Source organism: Poecile atricapillus, chromosome W, assembly GCF_030490865.1.
Source record: "Poecile atricapillus isolate bPoeAtr1 chromosome W, bPoeAtr1.hap1, whole genome shotgun sequence".
Classification (NCBI taxonomy): Eukaryota; Metazoa; Chordata; class Aves; order Passeriformes; family Paridae; genus Poecile; species Poecile atricapillus.
In genome coordinates, this window is record NC_081288.1 from 61,165,193 (window position 1) to 61,184,888 (window position 19,696).

Below are 19,696 nucleotides of genomic sequence, written 5' to 3' on the forward strand. Positions count from 1 at the left end.
GGGCGGGCGGAGCCGGCGGGCGGGCTATGGGCGGTGCGGCACGGCCCGGGCCGCAGCGGCGGCGGCGCACAGCGAGGCGCCCCGCCGGTCGCAGCCTGGTCGGGACCGGAGGCGGGTCCCGGTCCCGCGGCCCGTCCGGCGCGGCGCCCGCCGGATCTGCGCGGAGCGGCAGCGAGCAGCCCCCCGGCCCCGCCGTGCGCACCTGCCCCGCGCCACGCCGGCGCCTGGAGCTCGCCTCCGGAGGAGCCCAGACGCCCAGCAGGCAAGACCCTCCCCTGCGCTGGCTGCCTGCGGTGCGGCAGCGGTGGGCACCGTACGCCGCAGTGGCCGCAGCGGGGCCGCGCCGCCCGAGCGTGCGAGCTGCCGCACCGCTGTACCGCGATGCGGTGTGCGGGCAGCCCTGCCCTGCCTTGTGCTGGACCCCGAGCCCCGCTGAGCCGGGGCTTCGTCGTTCTCCGGGCTTGGCGAATGCACCGAAACGGTGTCAGCCTTGCCAGTGCTTTGCTGCGATCGTAGGAGTCGTATGGCCGGAGCTCAGTGCGCTCCGCTTAACCGGGGGCTGAGGGCGAAGCCTGGGCCGGGGCACGGCCGTGGCTGGGCTGGGCGCCGCAGCCGGGCGCTGCCCGCAGTGGGCCGGCGGTGCCCACGGGCTGGGCTGGCCGTCTGCAGCCTGACCGCACACATGCTGAGGAGCCCGGGCCCCCAGGGAAGAAAGGGGTTATCCTGTATACAGACCCCCACTGTGTCAACACTCCGTGAGGTTGTTAATTATTTAGTGCGTGTATAGGGCTGTAAACCATTGCTCATGCACTGTTTGTTGTGTTTTGTGTTGCTTGTGGTTAACTGATCTTTTTTCCATAGCTTAAAAAATACAGGGAGTATATGCCATAAGAAACCCTTTTATTTCTCATTCCTCTCACCTCCAATCTCACGGGTTTGGTGATGCAGGGGCTGCCCAACCGAGTGGCTGCTGTGCAGCGTAAGCAATATTATACAATTTTGCAATAGATTTGTCTACCTCAGCATGCGCCTCTGGTGCAGTGGAGATGAGCTGTGGCTTGCTGCGCGGCATCCTCCAGCGAGCCCCTGGAGAGGGTGGCCCTGTCTCCACTGCTTATCTCCAGCAGATTTGTCCATTTGCAGGGTGGTGATTGATGGCACGTTCTGTGCTCACCAGCATCCTTGTATTTCACGTCATCTCATGCTCTTTGCATGCTGGCTTTGTAACTCTTTTATTTTTTGATATCAAGAATTTATGAATCAAAAGATGGGGGAGTGTGGAGGCTGAGTCAGATCGTGAAAAAGGAAAGCCAAGTGAGAGTGTGCAATTGCATATCACATTTACAAACATGGTTTCATTCATCTCCATATGTTGCTCCTGTTACTACTAATAAAGCTCTGGTTTCTCAGATTGGAGCTACCCTGGGAACACTGATCTTCCTGGGGTTTTTTCCTCTATAGCCTCCATAGTATTTGTATTACAATACATTATTTTCCTGATTATGTTTTCATTACATTGAACACGTTAATATCAGAAAGAATTTGATAATATGAATGTACTTCCCACACACTCCCTCTTGTTCCTATTATTTGATGTGCAAAGGAGTGACAGTTTATTTACAGGCAGCAAGTTCTTTCCCTCTGTACTGGTTAAATTTCCTAATTATAATAACAAAAAAAAAAGCTTTTCCTGAGTGCTTACCCCTGTTTCCTTCCTCTTTCTTTCCTCATTTTACTAATGATAGCCAAATCCATCATGGTGATTTTGGAGCTGCAGGAAATTTACCTTTGTCTACTGAAAGGTTTCTGCAGAAGCCTCTATAGGCAAAGGGAGCCAGAGATGAAGATCTGCTTTGAGCAGAATGGTGTCTGGGGTTTTCTTCCCCAGCAGAGAGGTACAACTGTGGAGTGTACAGTAATTAATTTAATCCAGCACTGAGAGAGAAGGAAGAATGATTGTATTGGGAAAGAGGGTTTTTTTCAAGTATCAGATGTAAGATTTAAGCAGCAATTTCAATGACCTTTGTGATTTCTGTTTCAGACAAAAGGCAGCAACCCAGTACAAGGGTATCATTATCTTCTCCCAGCGTGGTCCTTTGTTCTCCTTGGGTTTAGCCTGTCACTTCCTAGGGTTTGCTTCTGTCCCTTGTTGGGATAGCAGCACCTCACACCCACTAGCAGGTGATTTATTTTTTCCCCGCTGCTTATTTCACATATTCTCTGCTGTGCAAGGTCTTTTTTTCTTCTTGTGACCCTTCTTATGAGTCTCTCTTTTCTGTGTCTTATTTATACTTCAGTATTTCTGCTTTACCAAACATTGTGCTCATTACTTTACCTTCCTCCTCTATTTTTTGTCCACTCATGTCTTTTCTCTCATTTTTGTTCCCTTTCATATGTCTTCTTTTTACATCTCTTTTTTTCCCCCTCTTTGTCATTCTTTTTATACCCTTTCCTCCTCTCTCTCCTTTCTGACACCTCACTTCTGTCCACTGCTTAACTCTACCTTCCTCTTGACATTTCTTCTCCAAGCTATTCCTTTGGTCACTGTCCTTTTCATCCCCTACATATATTACATATATATTACATATATTTTACTTAAATATTACATATATATATGTACACCTTTATTTTCCCTCCACATCTTTCACTTTCCAGCTGAACACCAGAAATTACTCATGGGATAGTCTGATCCTATTTCATCCCTTTCTTAGCACCTGAAATAGCTTCTCCTGCCCATCCTCAAACATGTGTATTGGGCAGACTGAAGAATTAAGTATGTGGGAAATGTTCCTCTATTCAGATGTGTACTTAAGAAAGCATCTTGCTCAGGCTGCACTGTGAACAGAGCAGATGTTGTGTTCCCACTGACAATACCAGAGGAGGACCTTAAGCCCCTTAAACTCAAGGACTTCATGACATTCTTTTTACATTTCTCAATTTCAGTTTTTTTGTAAATGAAAAGACTTTCGTTTTAAGTGAGGGACACTGTCATATCTTTGAAATATCCCTTGGATGCTGGACTGACCCAAAATAAGATCTCACAAAACATTTTTATTTTTTCCCCACAATTGTTTTGTTTTATGCATTTCTTAAGCCACTTCTGTGCAGCTATTGGAAGATAAATGCTTTCTCCTCAGCAGAGCTAAGCTCTTCCTCTGAAAAGGGTTCTGTGTGGGGTGAGACTGGGATTTCAGCCTGTCAGCTTCCCTTTTTTCTGGAGCCAGAGGGAGAGGAGAGAGCTGTGACTGCAGGATCATATGCATTGGGTGGGAGATGGAAGAATAGATGCATAATCCAAAAATGCTACATTAACCTTGGAGGGTGGGGGGAAGAGTTGTTTCGTAATTTTTTCCCTTGACTATCACTGACTACAAACACCATCATTGGGGATCAAGGGCAATTGATAGATTTTGCTATTTAGATAAGAGTCTTAGTCTTAAAAAATACAATTTATTATTTAAACTACTTTTTTTTTGTTGTTCAAAGAGCTTACTACTAACTGGCTGGGATGAAAACAGCTCCATCCCACAGATTCCACCTCCACTTTCTGGCAGCTTACCTGACTCATAAAGAGAGTGGGGGGTTTTATATGCCACCTACATCAACTCAACATTTTCCTTTGTGGTGAGACTTAATCACCACCCTTGTCATATTATTTCATCGACCCTCTTGGAGTAGGAATTCTTTACCTTTCAAAACAGCCTTAAAACTTCTTTTAAAATAGGGTGAGGGTTTTTTCCTGAGTTTGGTGAAAGTGTATAGGTGGTCCAACAGCACGGTTTTCTGTATTATTTTTTTTTTTTAAATGGCCTTTACCTGAGGACCATGGAAAGAGAGTTTCCGTTTGCAGAGAACACATCTCTGACATGAGATGTGTCACCTGGAGGGTTGAAATCCATCATCTGAAGGTAGAGGATCATTCCCCAGGTAATCACTGCAGGTGGTGTGTGCTGAGGGGGAAACTGTGGGCTTTTAGCCACAATCAAGGATGTAAGTGGGCAAAGTTTGTCAGAGGCAGTGCCTATATCAGTCAGAGTCAGGAAAGACAGACATGCTTTTGGACCCAAAAGATCTTTCCTTAGAACCTGTTCCTTAGAACCTGTTCGTATAACCTGTGTAACTCTGTCTCTTGAGGGGAGAGAGATCATATGAAGCAGACTGATATTTGTCAAGCAGAAAATTCTGCATGAAAGAAGACTGCAAGGTAGAAATGAAAACAAAACAGAATGAAAACAGAGGTGGCAAGGCAATAGGTAGTGTGTACAGGAGGCAATGGATGGAAGGGTAGGAGAACACAACCACCCCAGGTTGTTGGGAATTACAGAAAGGACATGAGTTATGCTAGAAAGCTGGAACAGAAAAACATGTGACATTTTTTCTGAAGAAATTCTTGAAATTATGTAGGGAAAGGACAGAAAGGAAGGTATTCTGGAGCTCAGCAGTTAAAGATAAAACTTAGTGTGAAGAAAGGCCAGGGAAAGCATATGGTAAGAGTCTTCTCATTTCTCTATCACAAAGGCAGGTAGAAACAAGGAAGAGGAAGGAAAGGGGAAATTTGAAAGGACTGAAATGAACCATTGGTAAATGTCACTGGAAGAAACATAGGGAAGGGAAGCTGCTCCCATACTGACAGAAAGGCAGCAGTCCTCTTTGGGTCCTCTGAGGCACCTGGAAATTGACTGAGTAACAAGTGGAGTCCTACAAGACAGGAGACTGAGATGATCCTTTCAGGAAGGAGCTGACCATACCTAATATAAATACAGGCTGTTTTCAATCTTGATGTGTTTGTCTTAAAATGCACTGCAGGTGCAGCAGCTCTGCCCTGAAAATGTGGAGGCTGCAGCTGCCTTGACCTTCCTGTACCACCCTGCTCTGTCTCACACGCCAGAATTAACCCCATATTATCTCCTCTCCTGCACTGTGGGTCCTCAGCCCAGCTCCAGTCATCCTCCTTATCAACTGCATCTCCCTGATAACTGGGGCACAACTCAAGAAAAGGACTTGGCAGTCACCTGAAAAGATGTGCTTCTGGAAGCAGAGGCACTAATGAGATCTGTGGAGGGAGTGGGCTGGGAGAGGCACCAGCAGGGAGGGAGAAGAGCAAAGGGTGAGCACTTCATCTAAGGAAGAAACAGCTTGGGAGACTATTGGACTAAAGCAGTGGGGAAACTAAGGGCATGGAAAGCTCAGGAGGAAAGTGAATGTGGGAGGATGGAGCCAAGAATGGTTAAAAATAACAGTATTGTACAGCTCACATGGCACTCCACTGGCATTTTAAACCTGCTGCCTTTGAAAACCCTTCTGAATTTTGAAAAGTGAGCTTCACATTTTGTGTTTCTAATTGCTGCTGACCATCCTGGACCACTGTCATTTTGTCCAGCAGCCCCCATTTTCTTCACTGCTGGTCTAGTGGTTGCAACCAAGTCTTCATCATATTGCTCTTTGCACCTGTGCCTGATGTAAATATTGGTGTATCCCCAGTTATGGCTTGATTTCTCTGGAAGGGAGATGGTGTTTTTTAGCCTGCATCAACATAGTGACTAGCTCACTAAATCCATGCAGTAACGATGCTATCACAAATTAGAGGTAAATTAAAACACTATTCACAAGCAATTTGTACAATGTGGAATTTGGGCATGGGTTAACTTGACAGCCATTTCGTTAAGTTTCTGGAGAGCTGCCAGTTTTTCAACCCTGTGGCTGTTCAAAGTACTGTGTTAGTCTCTGTACAAATACCACATATGAGACAGGACCTGCTGGGGCTTTGAACCTCCTGGCACTTGTAATGGATGTGAGAAAAAGAAGGAAAGAACAATAAATAATAAAGGAAAGAGAAGTACAAAGTGAAGAACATCTGTGCATTTTGATAACAGTTCTTCAGTAGCACAGCACCATAGAAAAATGTTGCCTTGTTAAAGTAGAGCAGTTACTTGCTATACTGAAGCCATTTCCTAGAATTTTTATAATACCAAATTTTGTCATTGAAATATGTAAGGACTGGATTTCTTTGTCTTTCTCCTCTCCTCCCTTGCCTTTATTCTCCCCCTTCCAAGTAAAGATGTAAGGATCTCCAGTGTAAATTTATTCTTTAACATTTTAAAACAGTTTATTGTCAGTTCTTATTTCAGAGTTTACTTTTATCCTCAGTAGCTCTTGTGTCTTAGTGCTCACCCCTATCTGTTCCTGGAGAAAAGCCAGCTTGCCTGTTCAGGGGAGCTTTGCCAGAGCTGGCTGTCCCAGCCATGCTTTTCTCCTCTCCTTCCATCTAACAGACTCTCCATTTTGCTGTTTCCTACAGAAGATGACCTCTAATGCTCAGAGGACTCTCTGCCTGTGGTAATATGATCTGGTGGCAGCAGCAGCAGAAAAAAGTGTCAGCAGTTTTGGATCGTGTTCCCTATCCGGTTATTGAATGATGTGAGATCTGGGGAAGGACATTTATCTTTGTTTCCCTGCAGGCTCCAGTAATAGTCACACATCTCTGTTTTACAGTAAAATTGCTTTTACTATGCCAAATTAATTATTAATACACACATTACAATATTTTCAGTGTCCTGTAGCAATGGAATCAGATGCTGTGCCACTTGCTGTCCTTTAGCTTGTGGCATGGCATGCAGTCCTTTTGGATATACCTGTCTGGTACCCCCACCTCCCATGTTTACACTCTGTTCCCAGGCACCTAGGCTTTACCATGATGATAAAGCAGCTTTCACATATCCCTGACTTTTTTCATTGCATGCTTTCTGCTGTTTTTTCTGAAACCATTTTCAGGACTTGCTGAAATGTGAGTAATATAACTGGGAAGTGATGATTGAAGTGAGAGACTCTCATTTAGAAGGGATGTCAGTCATGATTGATTACAGCTGCACACATCATGCCCTTGCCTGACACTTTCTCCCCATGTAGGGGGAGAGTTGATGCTGGTAACGTCCAGGTCTGTTGAGCATATATGCCTTAGACCCATATACACACCTTGAAGGTTGTTAAAAGGTTTTGATGGATATATGTTATCCATGGCATTGAGAATACATGGTAACACCTACATTGTGATGTACCTATCACATCGCTCATAAAAGCCTCAGTGACCTTGGTCTGGTCTTCAGCCTAACATGAGCACATAGCTTTCCACTTCAGCATGGGGAAAATTATTAATCCCAGTCAGTATAGTTTGGCCAAAGTACACATTTTGGGGTACAATCTCAGCTTTTGTTTCTTTTTGTTACATAAATTATCTGTGGTGCTGGAAAAGGGTTACAGGGACCTGCTAAAGCTTGGGTGTGGGGTGTGTAGGAGGAAGAGGTGCTGCATGTGTCTGCATTGATTCCCACATAACTCCTGCCTTAACTCAGAGCAGCTCTCATCTCTTGGGGAGGCTTCTTCTCCCTCTCCCACCCACTCTCTCCCTACGGCCTGCAGGTGTTGGGCTGTAGCTTCTCTCCTATTTTTGGCTGAATGGCTGAATGAGCACATTTTTAATGGATGCCTTTTTCAGCACTTATGAAAATAGTCTAGAATTTTGATAATTCTCCATTACTCCATAAAATGCATAAAAATAGTTTGCTTAAAAGTGATAGCAGTCCTTTAGGCTTATTCTCATTACTACTTTAGAGACCACGGCTCTGCTGTAGAAGGAGTTATTTAGATATAGCAGTCTTAGTGAGTTTTTGCTCTTCTCCTTTTCCAGAGAAACTGAAATGATGTGGATAAGGAGCAAGTGATTTTCATTTTTGACACAGCACAGAACAACTTATTTCAAATCTGCATTTTTTATTTTCAGTAGCATAGGGCATCATGGAATAAGTAAAACACCTTTCTTCCATTGGTATTATACACCCCAGTCATCTATGATTTTGGTTCTCACGCCCATCTCCAGTAGTCTGTACTTTGCAAACCACCAAAAAGATATATAGAGCTTGTGATGATTCTGAGCAGTGGAGCTGCTGTGCTGTCTTGCTCCTTCTGCCCAGCAGGATTGTCCCAGGTCAGCTGGACATCAGCTGCTCTTACACGGTTAGCAGGCTCTGACCGCTCCCTACCTCCAGAGCAATTTTGCTGGGTTAGTCTAAGGATGGGAGCTAAACCCTGCAGTTGGACACAGGTTGGCTCCCAGTGGGTCCAGCTGAGTTGCAGTGGGATATGAAGGGGAAAAGAAGGCTGTAGCTTCAGGAAAGGATTTGTGGCAGAAGCAGAAAATCTTGATTCTAAAACTTGGAGACTCATGCTGCATTTTATGTGTGAGATTTTGAGTTATTGATAAAACCCCAGGAAGGAAGTGAGCCTGCTTGTGTTCTCTGTTTGGCTTCCTGAGGATGGTTGTGATAATACAGAGTCACGGTATATTCCAAGTTGGAAGGGACCCACCAGGGTCCTCCAATCTAATTCCTACAGGTTCCTCTGAAACACTGACACTCTGTGGGAAAGCTGACCTGGAGTGTAATTGTAGCAGATGCTGGTACTGGGGGTACCCCACCTACATTTAACAGGTATTGATCCATAGAAAATGTCATTCTCCTTTTTGTATTTATTGGATACTTGCTCAAGCATGTAGATTGGAGATATACCAAAGCAAGTATACAATGAGTACTCTTAAAAAGAGCAGATAATAAAGCTTTTCTAAGTGCTCGTTTATTAACAGTAACAAAACCTTGATAAAATATGAAGTCTGATTTTTGTAAAGTACTGAGCCTTGTGGATTCCAGTGGAAATCAATGTTAGCTGTTGGTGGTAAGCATCTCTAAACATTGTACTTGTGCTTTCAGACGTGTTAAATCCCCATTGACTTCAGACACTCTTACAGCATAAGGACTGCAGCGTTTAGTCTCCTGACAGTAATTATTCTTGCAACATTGTCTCTCTCTTGCTCTGCTTGACTCATGGGTAAGATTTTATTTTCTTTTAAATTTCATTGTATCTTCTCTGCAGGGAGCTCTGATGTAGGGTCCTGCTCCTTACTTTCTAGGTAATACATAGTCTGATTGATACTCCAACAGCCCTGAGAAATACTTGCAACTTGGGTAGAAGAAGCACAAGAAATTACAGTTTTTACTGTGGGTAAAAATGTGTTTTCTAAAAATCATAAATTGAAATTATAGAAAAAAATAGAAAAGATTCCTGTAGTATTCTGTACAGAACTCCCAAGAAATGGGTTAACACAAGCAAGATGAATATCAGTCAAAGAGCTCGGACACGGTGCTCTGTTCTGCTTGAATTTGTTCTAAAGAAATATGAAGATCTGTGTGAGCATCGTGTGTCTGTGCCAGAGACTGAGTTTGTAGCACTTCTTTCTTTGTCAGTAAGTAGGTGTCATCTTCAGTTTTAACCTGTAGTCACAGTCCTCTGTTCACTAGAAAACTGCATGTGTATATCCAACTTTGAAAGGTAGCTATTTAAATGAAAACTTTACAAGAACAGAGATATATAGTGTAGCAGAGCATGTGGAACTGAGAATGGGGTTTTAGTACTGTTACTGGATTACTTGGGAGGAAACCTAGGATCTCAAAACTGTTTTCTGCACCCCTCCACCACTGGAAGAAATCAGGCATTTCAGATTAGCTTTACTTATTCTAGGAAATTCTCCTCCTCCTTTCTTCAAAGCAAATAATACCTCATCATCACATGCTAGACAACATACCAAGAGAAATATTCTTTCCAGACCAAAATATGACTATCAGTTTTTGCACAAGGCTACATCACCAGTGTCTCACAATGACTCATCATGCTTCTGATCTGCTTTATACCTGAGGCAGAGCTTGCTACCAAATAATCACAAATACTGTTTTCTCAGTTGTTACTATATAATGACACCTCACAGATGAACATATTCTTTTATAATAGTAGATGGTCATACATAATAAAAGGAAGGGGATTTGCAGTTTGCAGAAATTCTCTTTTCCAATAACAGTCATTTGTTGACACCTGGTAATTTGTAAACTATATTTACCAGATCTTAAAAGCATTTCAGAGCAGGTGAATCCATTAGAAAGCCTTTTCCTTTTGGTGGAAACATTCCCTAATTTGTTACCCTTTGTGTTTCAAAGAAAATAAAACAAAAAGCAGCAGCAACTTTTCTTTAGTATTTCTTGACATGCAGGAATAAAGCCAAGTATTCTTTCTTTTATATAGTATGAGAAAATGAGAAAAAGGGCAATAATTGGACAGAATGGACAGGGCATTTCTATTTAAGGGGCAGGACTATAAGCAGGTGCCCATTGGTTCTCATTTGCTCTAGCAAGGATTAAAGTAGAACATCAGAAGATTAACAAATGTCAGAATTTCAGATGTCAAAAAGATGAGAGCTTGAGTTTTTCCTACATATGTTTAATTTGTCAACAAAACCTCGTAAGAACAAATACTGATTCTAGAAATGTGACTTTTATGGTTGACTAGGGTATTACAGAAAAGGCATGGGGATTTACAGTGGATGCACCAGCGCTCATCATTACAAGGACAGATTTCCAAAGAAAAAATAAAGTAAAAAAAAATCCAAGTGTTGTTTCCAGCCCTGCATGAGGAAAGGTCCAAAAGGCCAGCTCATAGTCCACCCGCAATCACCCATGCACACTGCTGGCAGCAGCTTGGCACTGGTCCTACAGACTCAGCGGTAAGGCCAAAAATGAACAAAAATCTTGCAGGAGGTTCCCTGCTTGTCTCTCTCCATTGATATATCAAGCCTGGGGAAAAGAGACAGCATCAGGTTCCACGTGGGATTTCTCAGCAGGGCTCGTCTCCCATTTCAGATCTGAGAGACTCTGGTGATTTGTATCTTTGAATATGTTTTTCTGTTCACTTTCCTTTTAATGATGCTGAAGAAAGGAGTGTCAACACAAAGGAAGATGTATCTGTCACTCTGCACCGCTCTGCTTTCTGGCAGCAGTCAGGCTGCTGCTTGGAACTGGCTGGAAAAATTACTGTGGTTGGTTTTGTTGGTTTTCTGAGGAAGGAAAAAACTGCCAGCACTGATAACTGATTTAACTCAGAGCATACAAAGCCACAAAGAAAAGAATGTTCTCAGAATTTTCCTCAAAAACCTGAAACTCCAAATATGCTGCTTGAAAGTGCATTCTCTTGCATGGCCATACTCTGTATCCCCGGGACCTCAGTTGCTTGGACCTGGAAATGAACACCATCTCTTCTTAGGGTCCATGTGGGAATCTTGGGCAGCAGTATCCCATTGGAAATGTCAATCAAGGGAACACAGCTCATAAAGTATGTTCCATCCAGTTTCAGTCTCCAAAGGTCACAGAATGGATGTGGTTGGAGGTGCTTCTGGCAAACATCCATCCAGTTCATACTCAGAGCAGAGTCAGCCACTGTAGGTTTCTCAGAACTGTGTGCAGTTAGATTTTGAGTATCTCCAAGGATGGAGATCCTGCAGCCTCTCTGAGCAGCCTGTATCCAATGCTTGGTCTACCTCACAATAGAGAAGTCAATCATACCAGCAACACTTGCAAAATAAGAACCAAAAATTATTAACCTCTTCAGGTTCTCTCTCCAACTCTTTTTTTGTTTGTTTTTTTTCCCTTAAGGTAACAAAGACATGGAACTACTTTTATAAAAATAAACCATTCTTTTAAAGGTCATCTTTTTGTTTTCCTCAAAACAAAAAACTCGCCACATGGACACTTTGGGAATAATCCCACTGCTTCTGTCTTTATACCTGAGCAGCACTTGCTGTGCTTTGCGTTGCACTGTTGACAGAAGGATTGGTGATACTGTTGACCATTGTTAACATTATTTATTTAGCACCTGGCAAATGCACTCAGACTCTACATGCTAGGCACTGCCCAAATAAACCACAAAGAACACAGCCAGTTTGCAAAGAAGGTGTAATTTACCTGTTAAACAATCAGCTGCAAAGAAATGGGTGGAGTAAAGCACAAGTTTTAGTGCTTATCTCCGAATTTCAGCATCATTGCTTCTCCCATTGCAGCTATACATGGGAGAGGAGTGAGACCCAGGCTATGCTACCCAAGGCCATTAGCTGAGCAAATGGACGGAGATGTCCAGTAGCTGTGACCTGTTCTGGAGCCATGTGAAATCACTCTGGTACCTGTTGGGTTCTCTATTCATTTTTTAAAAGCTACAGTAGAAGTGCAGTTAAGAATTAATACATATTTTAGAAGGACATACTTTTCAAAAAGCTTAAGAAATACTCCTCTGCATTTTTCAGTTGTGGTGTTTTCCAGGCAGGAAATGAGCTCAAAAGAAAAAAAAAAGCAAATGCACAGTTATTTCTTATAGAAAAATCATTTTCCATTGAAAAGACATATTTTCAAGTCTACAAGCAGAGCAGTAGGGGATTTCTTTTCCCAGTGCTGTTTCCCAAATAGAGAAAAAAAGGGAAGAAAACTTGTGATTTCACCAGAGGAAGAAAATGTGGTGTTTAAGGGAAAGGTGTCAGTTTTGAAAAGTGTCCAGAACTTTTGGGGTAGTCCAGCGCTTGCCCTTCCAAATGCCACCACTAGGAAGAATGCTAGAAAAAACTAAGGACATGAGGTGGCAGAGTGAAAAACTTAGCACATTAAAATCATGGTTTCGGAGAAGAAACTTTTTCTGGGGCAGAAATCCAGATCTAAGAACACTGTTGACTTTGGCTTCTAGCCAGCAGGGTGTTTCGGAGGGCTGTGGAGGAGACCTTTCCCCGGCAGTGCCAGCCTGCCCTTGCAGCCGTGCCGAAATGCGGCGCTGCCCGTCGGCAGCGGCAGCGTGCGGGTCCCGGAGCCCCGGCCCGGCGGCCCTGCTGCTCCCGCACGCTGCTGCGGAGCCCTGCCGCTGGCTGCCGTCCTTCGGAAACTGGGGCTGGTATCCGCTCAGGTGGGGCTGGGCACTAAAGCCGGCCTCAGGGTCAATGATGTCTCCTCCCACAGGGAGCAGCCCGGAGCTTTGTATAGACTGGGCTTCATGGGTGCTGCTGCATCTGGCTCTGATTGCAGATGGAGAAATCAGACGTCTCGCTCGCTCTTTCCCAAGGAGGAAAGGCAGGGTTGAGCATGCAGCCATTGCCTTGGCACAGGCACTGTTTAGGTCCTTCTCTGATACTCAGTGTGCAGACCATATGTTACATCCCAGCTTTCTCTCTTCTGTTTACTTCTATCCATTTTCCCATGTGCCATCAGCCCTGAAGCTCTTTTTTCTCTACTAGTCTCTCTTGGCCGGCAGACTGTAATTCCTAGGTCATCTTCAAAGGATATGCAGAGCGGTAAAACCCAAGCCCTGGGGTGATGCTGTAAGCTTTTCCTCCAGCAAAACCTGGAGGAGCCTTGTCTTTGAAGGGAGCATTCGAAGTGTTTTCTGAAACACAAAACAATTTACCAGGTTGCAACACAGTTATTCCCCTTGGTCCATGAAGTAAAGCACATGTAAATCTGTAGTATAAGGCAGGCACACAGTTTTTTGATGGGTTTGTATACTGTTTTTTTGTTACTGCACTTCTGGATGAGAGCAGCCAGCTGCAGGTCATGGCTCTGCACGTTGTGACCTATTGAAGAAAAACTCAGAGGGAGGATCAGGCATCTTTGGTGTAAACTGTCCAGCAAAGGCTTGCTCTCTCAAAAGCAAAAAAAGCATCAAATAGCAGGAAACAATTTTTTCCATCAACATGTAGCCCAAAAGCACTTTGCTTTTTGACTCCTATCCACATTCCTGTTTCTTGACCAGGTGATTCCTGCCACCTCCTCTAAGCTTTTCTACTCTCTGGTATCTTTTGATAGCCGATGTGAATACTGATATATTCCTGTAGCTCAGCTAGCTAGCTTAAAACTATATTTTTTATATTTCACTGGAAAACATGGTGTCAAACAATAGCTACAGAAATGCAAGCACCCTCAAAATAAACTTCTATCTCCATGCAAATAAGAAAGGGTTTATTGGAGATTGTAAATCATATAAAATAATTTTGACCAGTCTAATGTAAAGGTGGCTGCAGTGATACCTTGCAACAGTCTTGTGCCTATTCCAGCAAGATTTTATTTAATCTGTGCTGAAGTTAGAGTATTCTTTGGAACTGCAGTGTTCTCAGAAAGATATTCAGGCTCCATCTCGTATTTACTAAGTAGATGCCAATTAGGCTTGTGCTCAGAGATGTTGACAAGGCCAGTGTTTTAGGTATTTAAACAGAAAACAACAAAAAGCCATACATAAACCAGAGAAATTCTTGCTGGCAGTTCAGAAATGCTCACACAGGGCCATGGGGTATCTGTCTCAGATTCTGAGCTGTTGCTTGCCCCCAGCAGTACAATTATTCTGTAGGTGGTCAAAAAATAATTAGAATTTTTTTTATGTTCTCTCCAAGCAGCTCCAAGACACAGCGGAAGAGGTCTCAGGATGCCAGAGCCAGCAAAGTCAACCTCAGCCCCCAAAAAGGGCTCCAAGAAAGCCGTGACAAAGACCCAGAAGAAGGGTGACAAAAAGCGTCACAAAAGCAGGAAAGAGAGCTACTCCATCTATGTCTACAAGGTGCTGAAGCAGGTCCATCCTGACACTGGCATCTCCTCCAAGGCCATGGGCATCATGAACTCCTTCGTCAATGACATCTTTGAGCGGATTGCTGGAGAAGCCTCCCGCCTGGCTCATTACAACAAGCGCTCTACCATCACATCCCGGGAGATCCAGACAGCTGTGCGCCTGCTGCTCCCAGGAGAGCTGGCCAAGCACGCCGTCTCAGAGGGCACCAAGGCTGTCACCAAGTACACCAGCTCCAAATAGCCGGGCATCCCCTCTGCAGTGGGACCATCGAGCTCCGGGCCCTCCACGCAAGCACAGGTAGGCAGCCATGGTCTGGATGAATGGTCACAGCTATTATCCACAGCAATTTGCAGCCTGGGGATGGGCATGAGAAGCTGCCCAGAGGAAGAGGAGACAGTGTTCTGGATGTCAGCTGATTTTCCTAGTTTGTTCAGGATGTGGAAAGGATTTGTTGAGGCTGGTAGTGGAGGCCCTTGCTTTCACATCTCATTCGAAGAACTGACCAACCATAGTATATCCAGTCTCCTCTGTGCTTGGCAAACATTCATGTTTGGCACTGGGAGGGGGGGACTGGCAGCGGCAACTCAGAGACACCATCACTGAAGTCTTCCTGTTTGACTGCTCTCTCACAGTCATCTGATGTGGGTACTGAAGAGTCAGCACTGCATCCTCTCTCTCAGAGCCTGAATCCCTCCTGGTGTGCAGTGGCTCAGCCCACCCTGTGCTGGCAGAAATGGCATCAACAGCTACCAGGCACATATTGATTCAACAGCTATCTCTGCTTGACAGCCTGTTTTAAAGAGCAAGCCTGGCAGGCAGGCAGATGCCCACGATGATGCCAAGCTCTAATCCTCCTCCTTGCTCCTGATGGATGAGCCATGGAGCAGGATGAGGGTGCTGGCGCTGGAGCTGCCCACTGCCTCCCACCTTGTGCTGAGGTGGAGGAATGGACAAGGTGGGATGTTGGGAATGGGTGTCTATCTTTCCTGGCTGCTGCTTTGCCTGCCTTAGGACTTGCTTTGGCATGCAAGACATTGCTAATTCTGCTGCTTTTCAGAGACTTTTCCTGCCTTGATGCTGCCTGGGTGCTCCATTCCACCTTAAATGTGGGCAAGATGGGGTGGTGCCCGCGGGGGTCCCCTCTCCTGTGAGGAATAGGGTGATGCAGGACAAACAGCACAGCTGTTTTGGGCAGGTACTGAGGATTTGGGAAGGTATCTGGTATGGGAGCAGAGGTAGTTAGTGCATTTTGAGGGGTAGGAGGAAGCTGGCTCCCCATAAATATCACTGCAGGCAGCTCACCTGGCCCTGCCCTCCCTAATTCATTCAGCAGTTAAAAAGCAAAAGCAAAGTTGGGGGCTGGGTGGATATATAGAGACACTTGCCTGCATCCCAGATATTTAAAAGATTAAATAGTTTTAAACTACTTCAGATACTCCCCGTATCTTTTCAAAGTCCACGGTAAGGTGAGCAATAATAAAATCGTGAAAAAGCCATAGAGGTTAAGGGAGGAATGTCCTGATTACAGGTTTATCTTGCCCAGACTGCTGGATAGCAGAAGGGCCTGTGTAGAACTGGTGTGAAGTTGAAGCTTCCTACTCAAAACACAAAATTAGCCAACATTAAAAAAAAAATAAAAAAGCAAAGTCTCTGGTAGGCAGTAACACTCAAATAAAAAATATTCATGTCTAAAATAACAACAGCTTTCAGCAACTTACTCTGTAAATAAAAGGAGCAGCAAAGAAATAGGATCCAGAACTAAGTGCAGATTCTCCCTAAGCTTCAAGACCTTGTTTTTAATTAAAAGGTAAATTCATATCCCGAAATAGCAGCCATGCAGTACATTTCTGTCTGTCCCCTGGATGTATCCCTATCCTGTTTCTTTACACTTAGAGAGTGATTGGGACCTTTGACAAATTTATGGTGCTTTTGGAGCTGTAGGACTCTGCAGCTCCAGAAGATTCGCATTGCAGTCATTTTCCCAGTTGGTCTGAGGAAAGAACTGCATAGCCCTGCTCAGAAACCTGAGAGCAGCCTGGGATCTCCTGTGGTCTCTGTGCAAGATTGAAGGTCAATTTATTTATGGGCTACTCCCACACCCCTACTTTGGGCGTGAGCACCCCACACCTGAGAAAGGGCATTCCTCCCACGCTCTGCTCAGCAGTTCCACACAGCTGTGTTTCATAACCTAATGCCAGTAGGAATCTTTGCTGATAGCTCTCAGAAAGAACAAAGCCCTGCTCCCTGAGTGCCAGCACCCACAAGGAGCAGCTCCCAGCAGCAGCACCTGTATTCAGTATCAGTAACATTGGTAACCTTGGCCTTTTGGCCAGGGCACTTTGCAAGTGACAGCTTAGTACTTCTTTTTGTTTCCAATCAAATAGCCAAAATCGGATACCAAAGATTAACCTGTACCTGCAGCGGGCCTAGAGCCATCATCCCCGATGCCTCCGCAACAAAAAATCCAGACAGTGGATGATGCATCAGGGGCCTCTTGGGAGTGAGGGGCTGGATGGCAATGCTGGAGCTTTCTTCTTCTGTCTCTGCGAGGTGCAGGTCAGAATTCATCCCTTTGGGGAGTCCTCTTGAAGGCAAGAATTCAGAGTGGAATGAGCCCAAGCAGTGTCTTTGAGCCAGGACACACATCTCCCAGAATTACCTGGCACAGCCTCTAAACTCTTGCTTTTTTGCACAGAGCAAAGTCCCACTTTTGTCTCACAGGCTGCAGGAAATTAGGAAAATAAAATGAGATATTGGCTATCCAGGGTCTCCTGGGCAGCTCAGGGAGCCAGGAATGAGGCTGGGCACTCAGATGAGAGCTGCTCACTCCATACACAGAGTACTGGTCCCATTTTCTTCTGCCACTGTTGTCATTCTCCATTTTTGGAGATTGTTTCAGAGAGAGGAGAACCAGTGGTTTAAAGCTACAAAAATACTTGAAAGCTTAAAGAAGATTTTTATATTGTCTAAAGCCAAGTGACTGAAATTGATCATGTCCATGCATTTATAGTTTAGTTTGTACTTTTATGCATCATTTGCTCTTCACTGACCATTTGTATTTTTTTCCCCCTCTCTCTTGACATTATGAAGCACAGGATTGGTGAGCTGATCCGTATTAAAACAAGCCTTTTTTATTTTTTCCTCTCTTTCAAACCCTGTTCTGGTGACTGCTCTGTTCTCTCACTGTTGTACAGACATTTGTGCCAGCAAAGGGAAGGGATGATCCAGAAAAGGCTGGTATAAGCTAGGACTGACACAGAAAGCATTTGGGAAGTTCATGTGCAGGACACCGTCCAATGCAGTTAAAAGGGAATTAGTTTGAACGTGATGACCTTGGGCTGAGCCTTAATATTAGAGGCAATAGAAGGTGGTCTAAAAGTTCAAGGAGTGATTGTCCACTAAGTAATCTGAGATGTGACATACTTCACTGTTTCCTGGTAAGGAGGTTTGCTGCAGAAGATGGATTCTGCACTATAGAATCTGTGTTTTTAAAGAATACATATTTCCAGCTTTGGAATTGAGAAAATGTTTTGAAACTGAAGATAATATACCAAGCCCTGCTGTCCCTACCTGATTCCTACTGCAGTGCCAGATGCATCTCTGGTCCATGCCTGTGTTTTGCCAGGCAAATTTTGAAAAAATAAATCAACTACAAATTGAAGGTTGGAAATGAAGATGAAAAAGGTAATACAGCCTTGGTATTAACTTCTTATGAACCCCAAGGATACCACTGCACTGAGTTACTTGTTATCATGTAATATTTAAAAGAGAAAACAAGCTGCTATAGATCTTCTGATTTTCCACCCTGCTTCCCTAGAAGGGCTTAAGGTCCGTCTGCCCTTCACAGCAGAGTTCAGCCTGTAGAGGAACTGAGTGGATACCTGCATGGAGGCTTGCTCCTGCTCAGGACTGACAGGCTTCTAGTCAAGCATGAGGAAAACAAGCAAAAACAAGTGTGGAGGATGAGTGCCTGTCCTGGACACAGCTGTGTCCCACAAAGGGACACTAAAGAGTCCTGCCCAGTGGAGTTGTGGGGCCTGTGCACCCTTCACTCTGGTGACAGGCAGCCATATGGGTAGCCCCATGTCCTGCCACCCCAGGAGCAGAGTTTGGCATGGCCTCTGCACAGCCCTGAGCATTTGTTCCATCATAGCATTTCTGATGGTTTACATCCAGATCAAATTGTTTACAGGGAAAGGAAGAATGGGAACTGAATAATAAAAATCACTTACTGACAGAATTTGGAGAGTTTCCTGGGACCACCACCTGGGGAGCAATCTTTCATGCTTACTCCATGCATGGTATCTCGTGGGCTTATGTACACAGGGGTTTTCTGACAATAAGTGTTACATCAAGTGTGATCCATGTTATATTGCTGCTGGGTTATGACCTTAGTGCTAATTACCTGCTGTCTGTTAAATGTCTAAATAAAAGGTAACTTCCAAGCTGTTGGAAGTCAATGGTACCCAGCTCTTGGGGTGTCTTTGCTTCTGCCTTATCACTAGTGCTCCCCCAAGCCCTGCATTTCTCCTTCTCCATAATATTTCCTCCAGACCTGGACTGACAGCAACCACCCTTCCAGCAGAGATGGAGCACAGCTGGTCCTGACAGAGGGTCAGTCAAAACCCAGAGGAGCCCAGCACTGAAGGGATATCACAGGCTGCCACTGCGAGTCCTCATGGGGAGTTACCCCAAATATGAATGCAACATAAACATCTGTTTTTCTCAAGCCCTTCCAATGATCTTGTCCCAGGCTGAGCTGAGCCTGCAACCTGTCCTTGCCACACTCCTGCTTGGGGTGTGTTCTACCTGGCAGCCATCATTTACCCCCAAGCAGGAGCAGTTTGGACTGAACAATGTGAGACTCTGTGGCTGAAGAAGTGTTTTATGCACATTCAGAATTTCTGTTGATCTGAATTAACAATTGCTAATGCTAGAAACATCTTTTTTTTGACTCTGAGTTTATAGGCAACAAACATGGAATGAGATGTAGCACCTGAAAACCCCAGAAGGAAAAATATCTTCCCTTTAAAGAATGATCGGTAAGTATACTCCAATGAAACACTTACCTGCTGGATATCAGCATCATAATGCATTCACTGGAGTGGGAAATGCATGTGCCATGCTGGACACTGTCTGCTGGAGAAACAATTAAGACTTCAGATATGGCATATAACAGAAATCAGAGCTAAAAATGTTTCTAGGGTCTCTAAAGGTACACAAGCTTAACATA

At 44.5% G+C, this 19,696-nt stretch overlaps 1 protein-coding gene across 2 annotated transcripts; it reads left to right on the top strand.

The window, feature by feature from the left end:
* The first annotated feature begins 37 nt into the window (after positions 1 to 37).
* On the top strand, positions 38 to 18,935 carry LOC131592035 (histone H2B 5-like). 2 transcript variants are annotated; one of them, XM_058863275.1, is made up of 2 exons: positions 38 to 262; positions 14,294 to 18,935. In XM_058863275.1, exon 2 carries the CDS (start codon positions 14,323 to 14,325, stop codon positions 14,701 to 14,703), a length of 381 nt encoding a protein of 126 aa, XP_058719258.1. In that variant the 5' UTR covers positions 38 to 262; positions 14,294 to 14,322; the 3' UTR covers positions 14,704 to 18,935. The 2 variants fall into 2 exon arrangements, with proteins under 2 accessions (XP_058719258.1, XP_058719259.1); XM_058863276.1 differs by lacking the exon at positions 38 to 262 and adding an exon at positions 272 to 760.
* The last annotated feature ends 761 nt before the right edge of the window (positions 18,936 to 19,696 follow it).

Excerpts from the sequence above, each read along its gene's own strand:
- LOC131592035 (XM_058863275.1), top strand. The coding sequence starts at position 14,323 with ATGCCAGAGCCAGCAAAGTCAACCTCAGCCCCCAAAAAGGGCTCCAAG.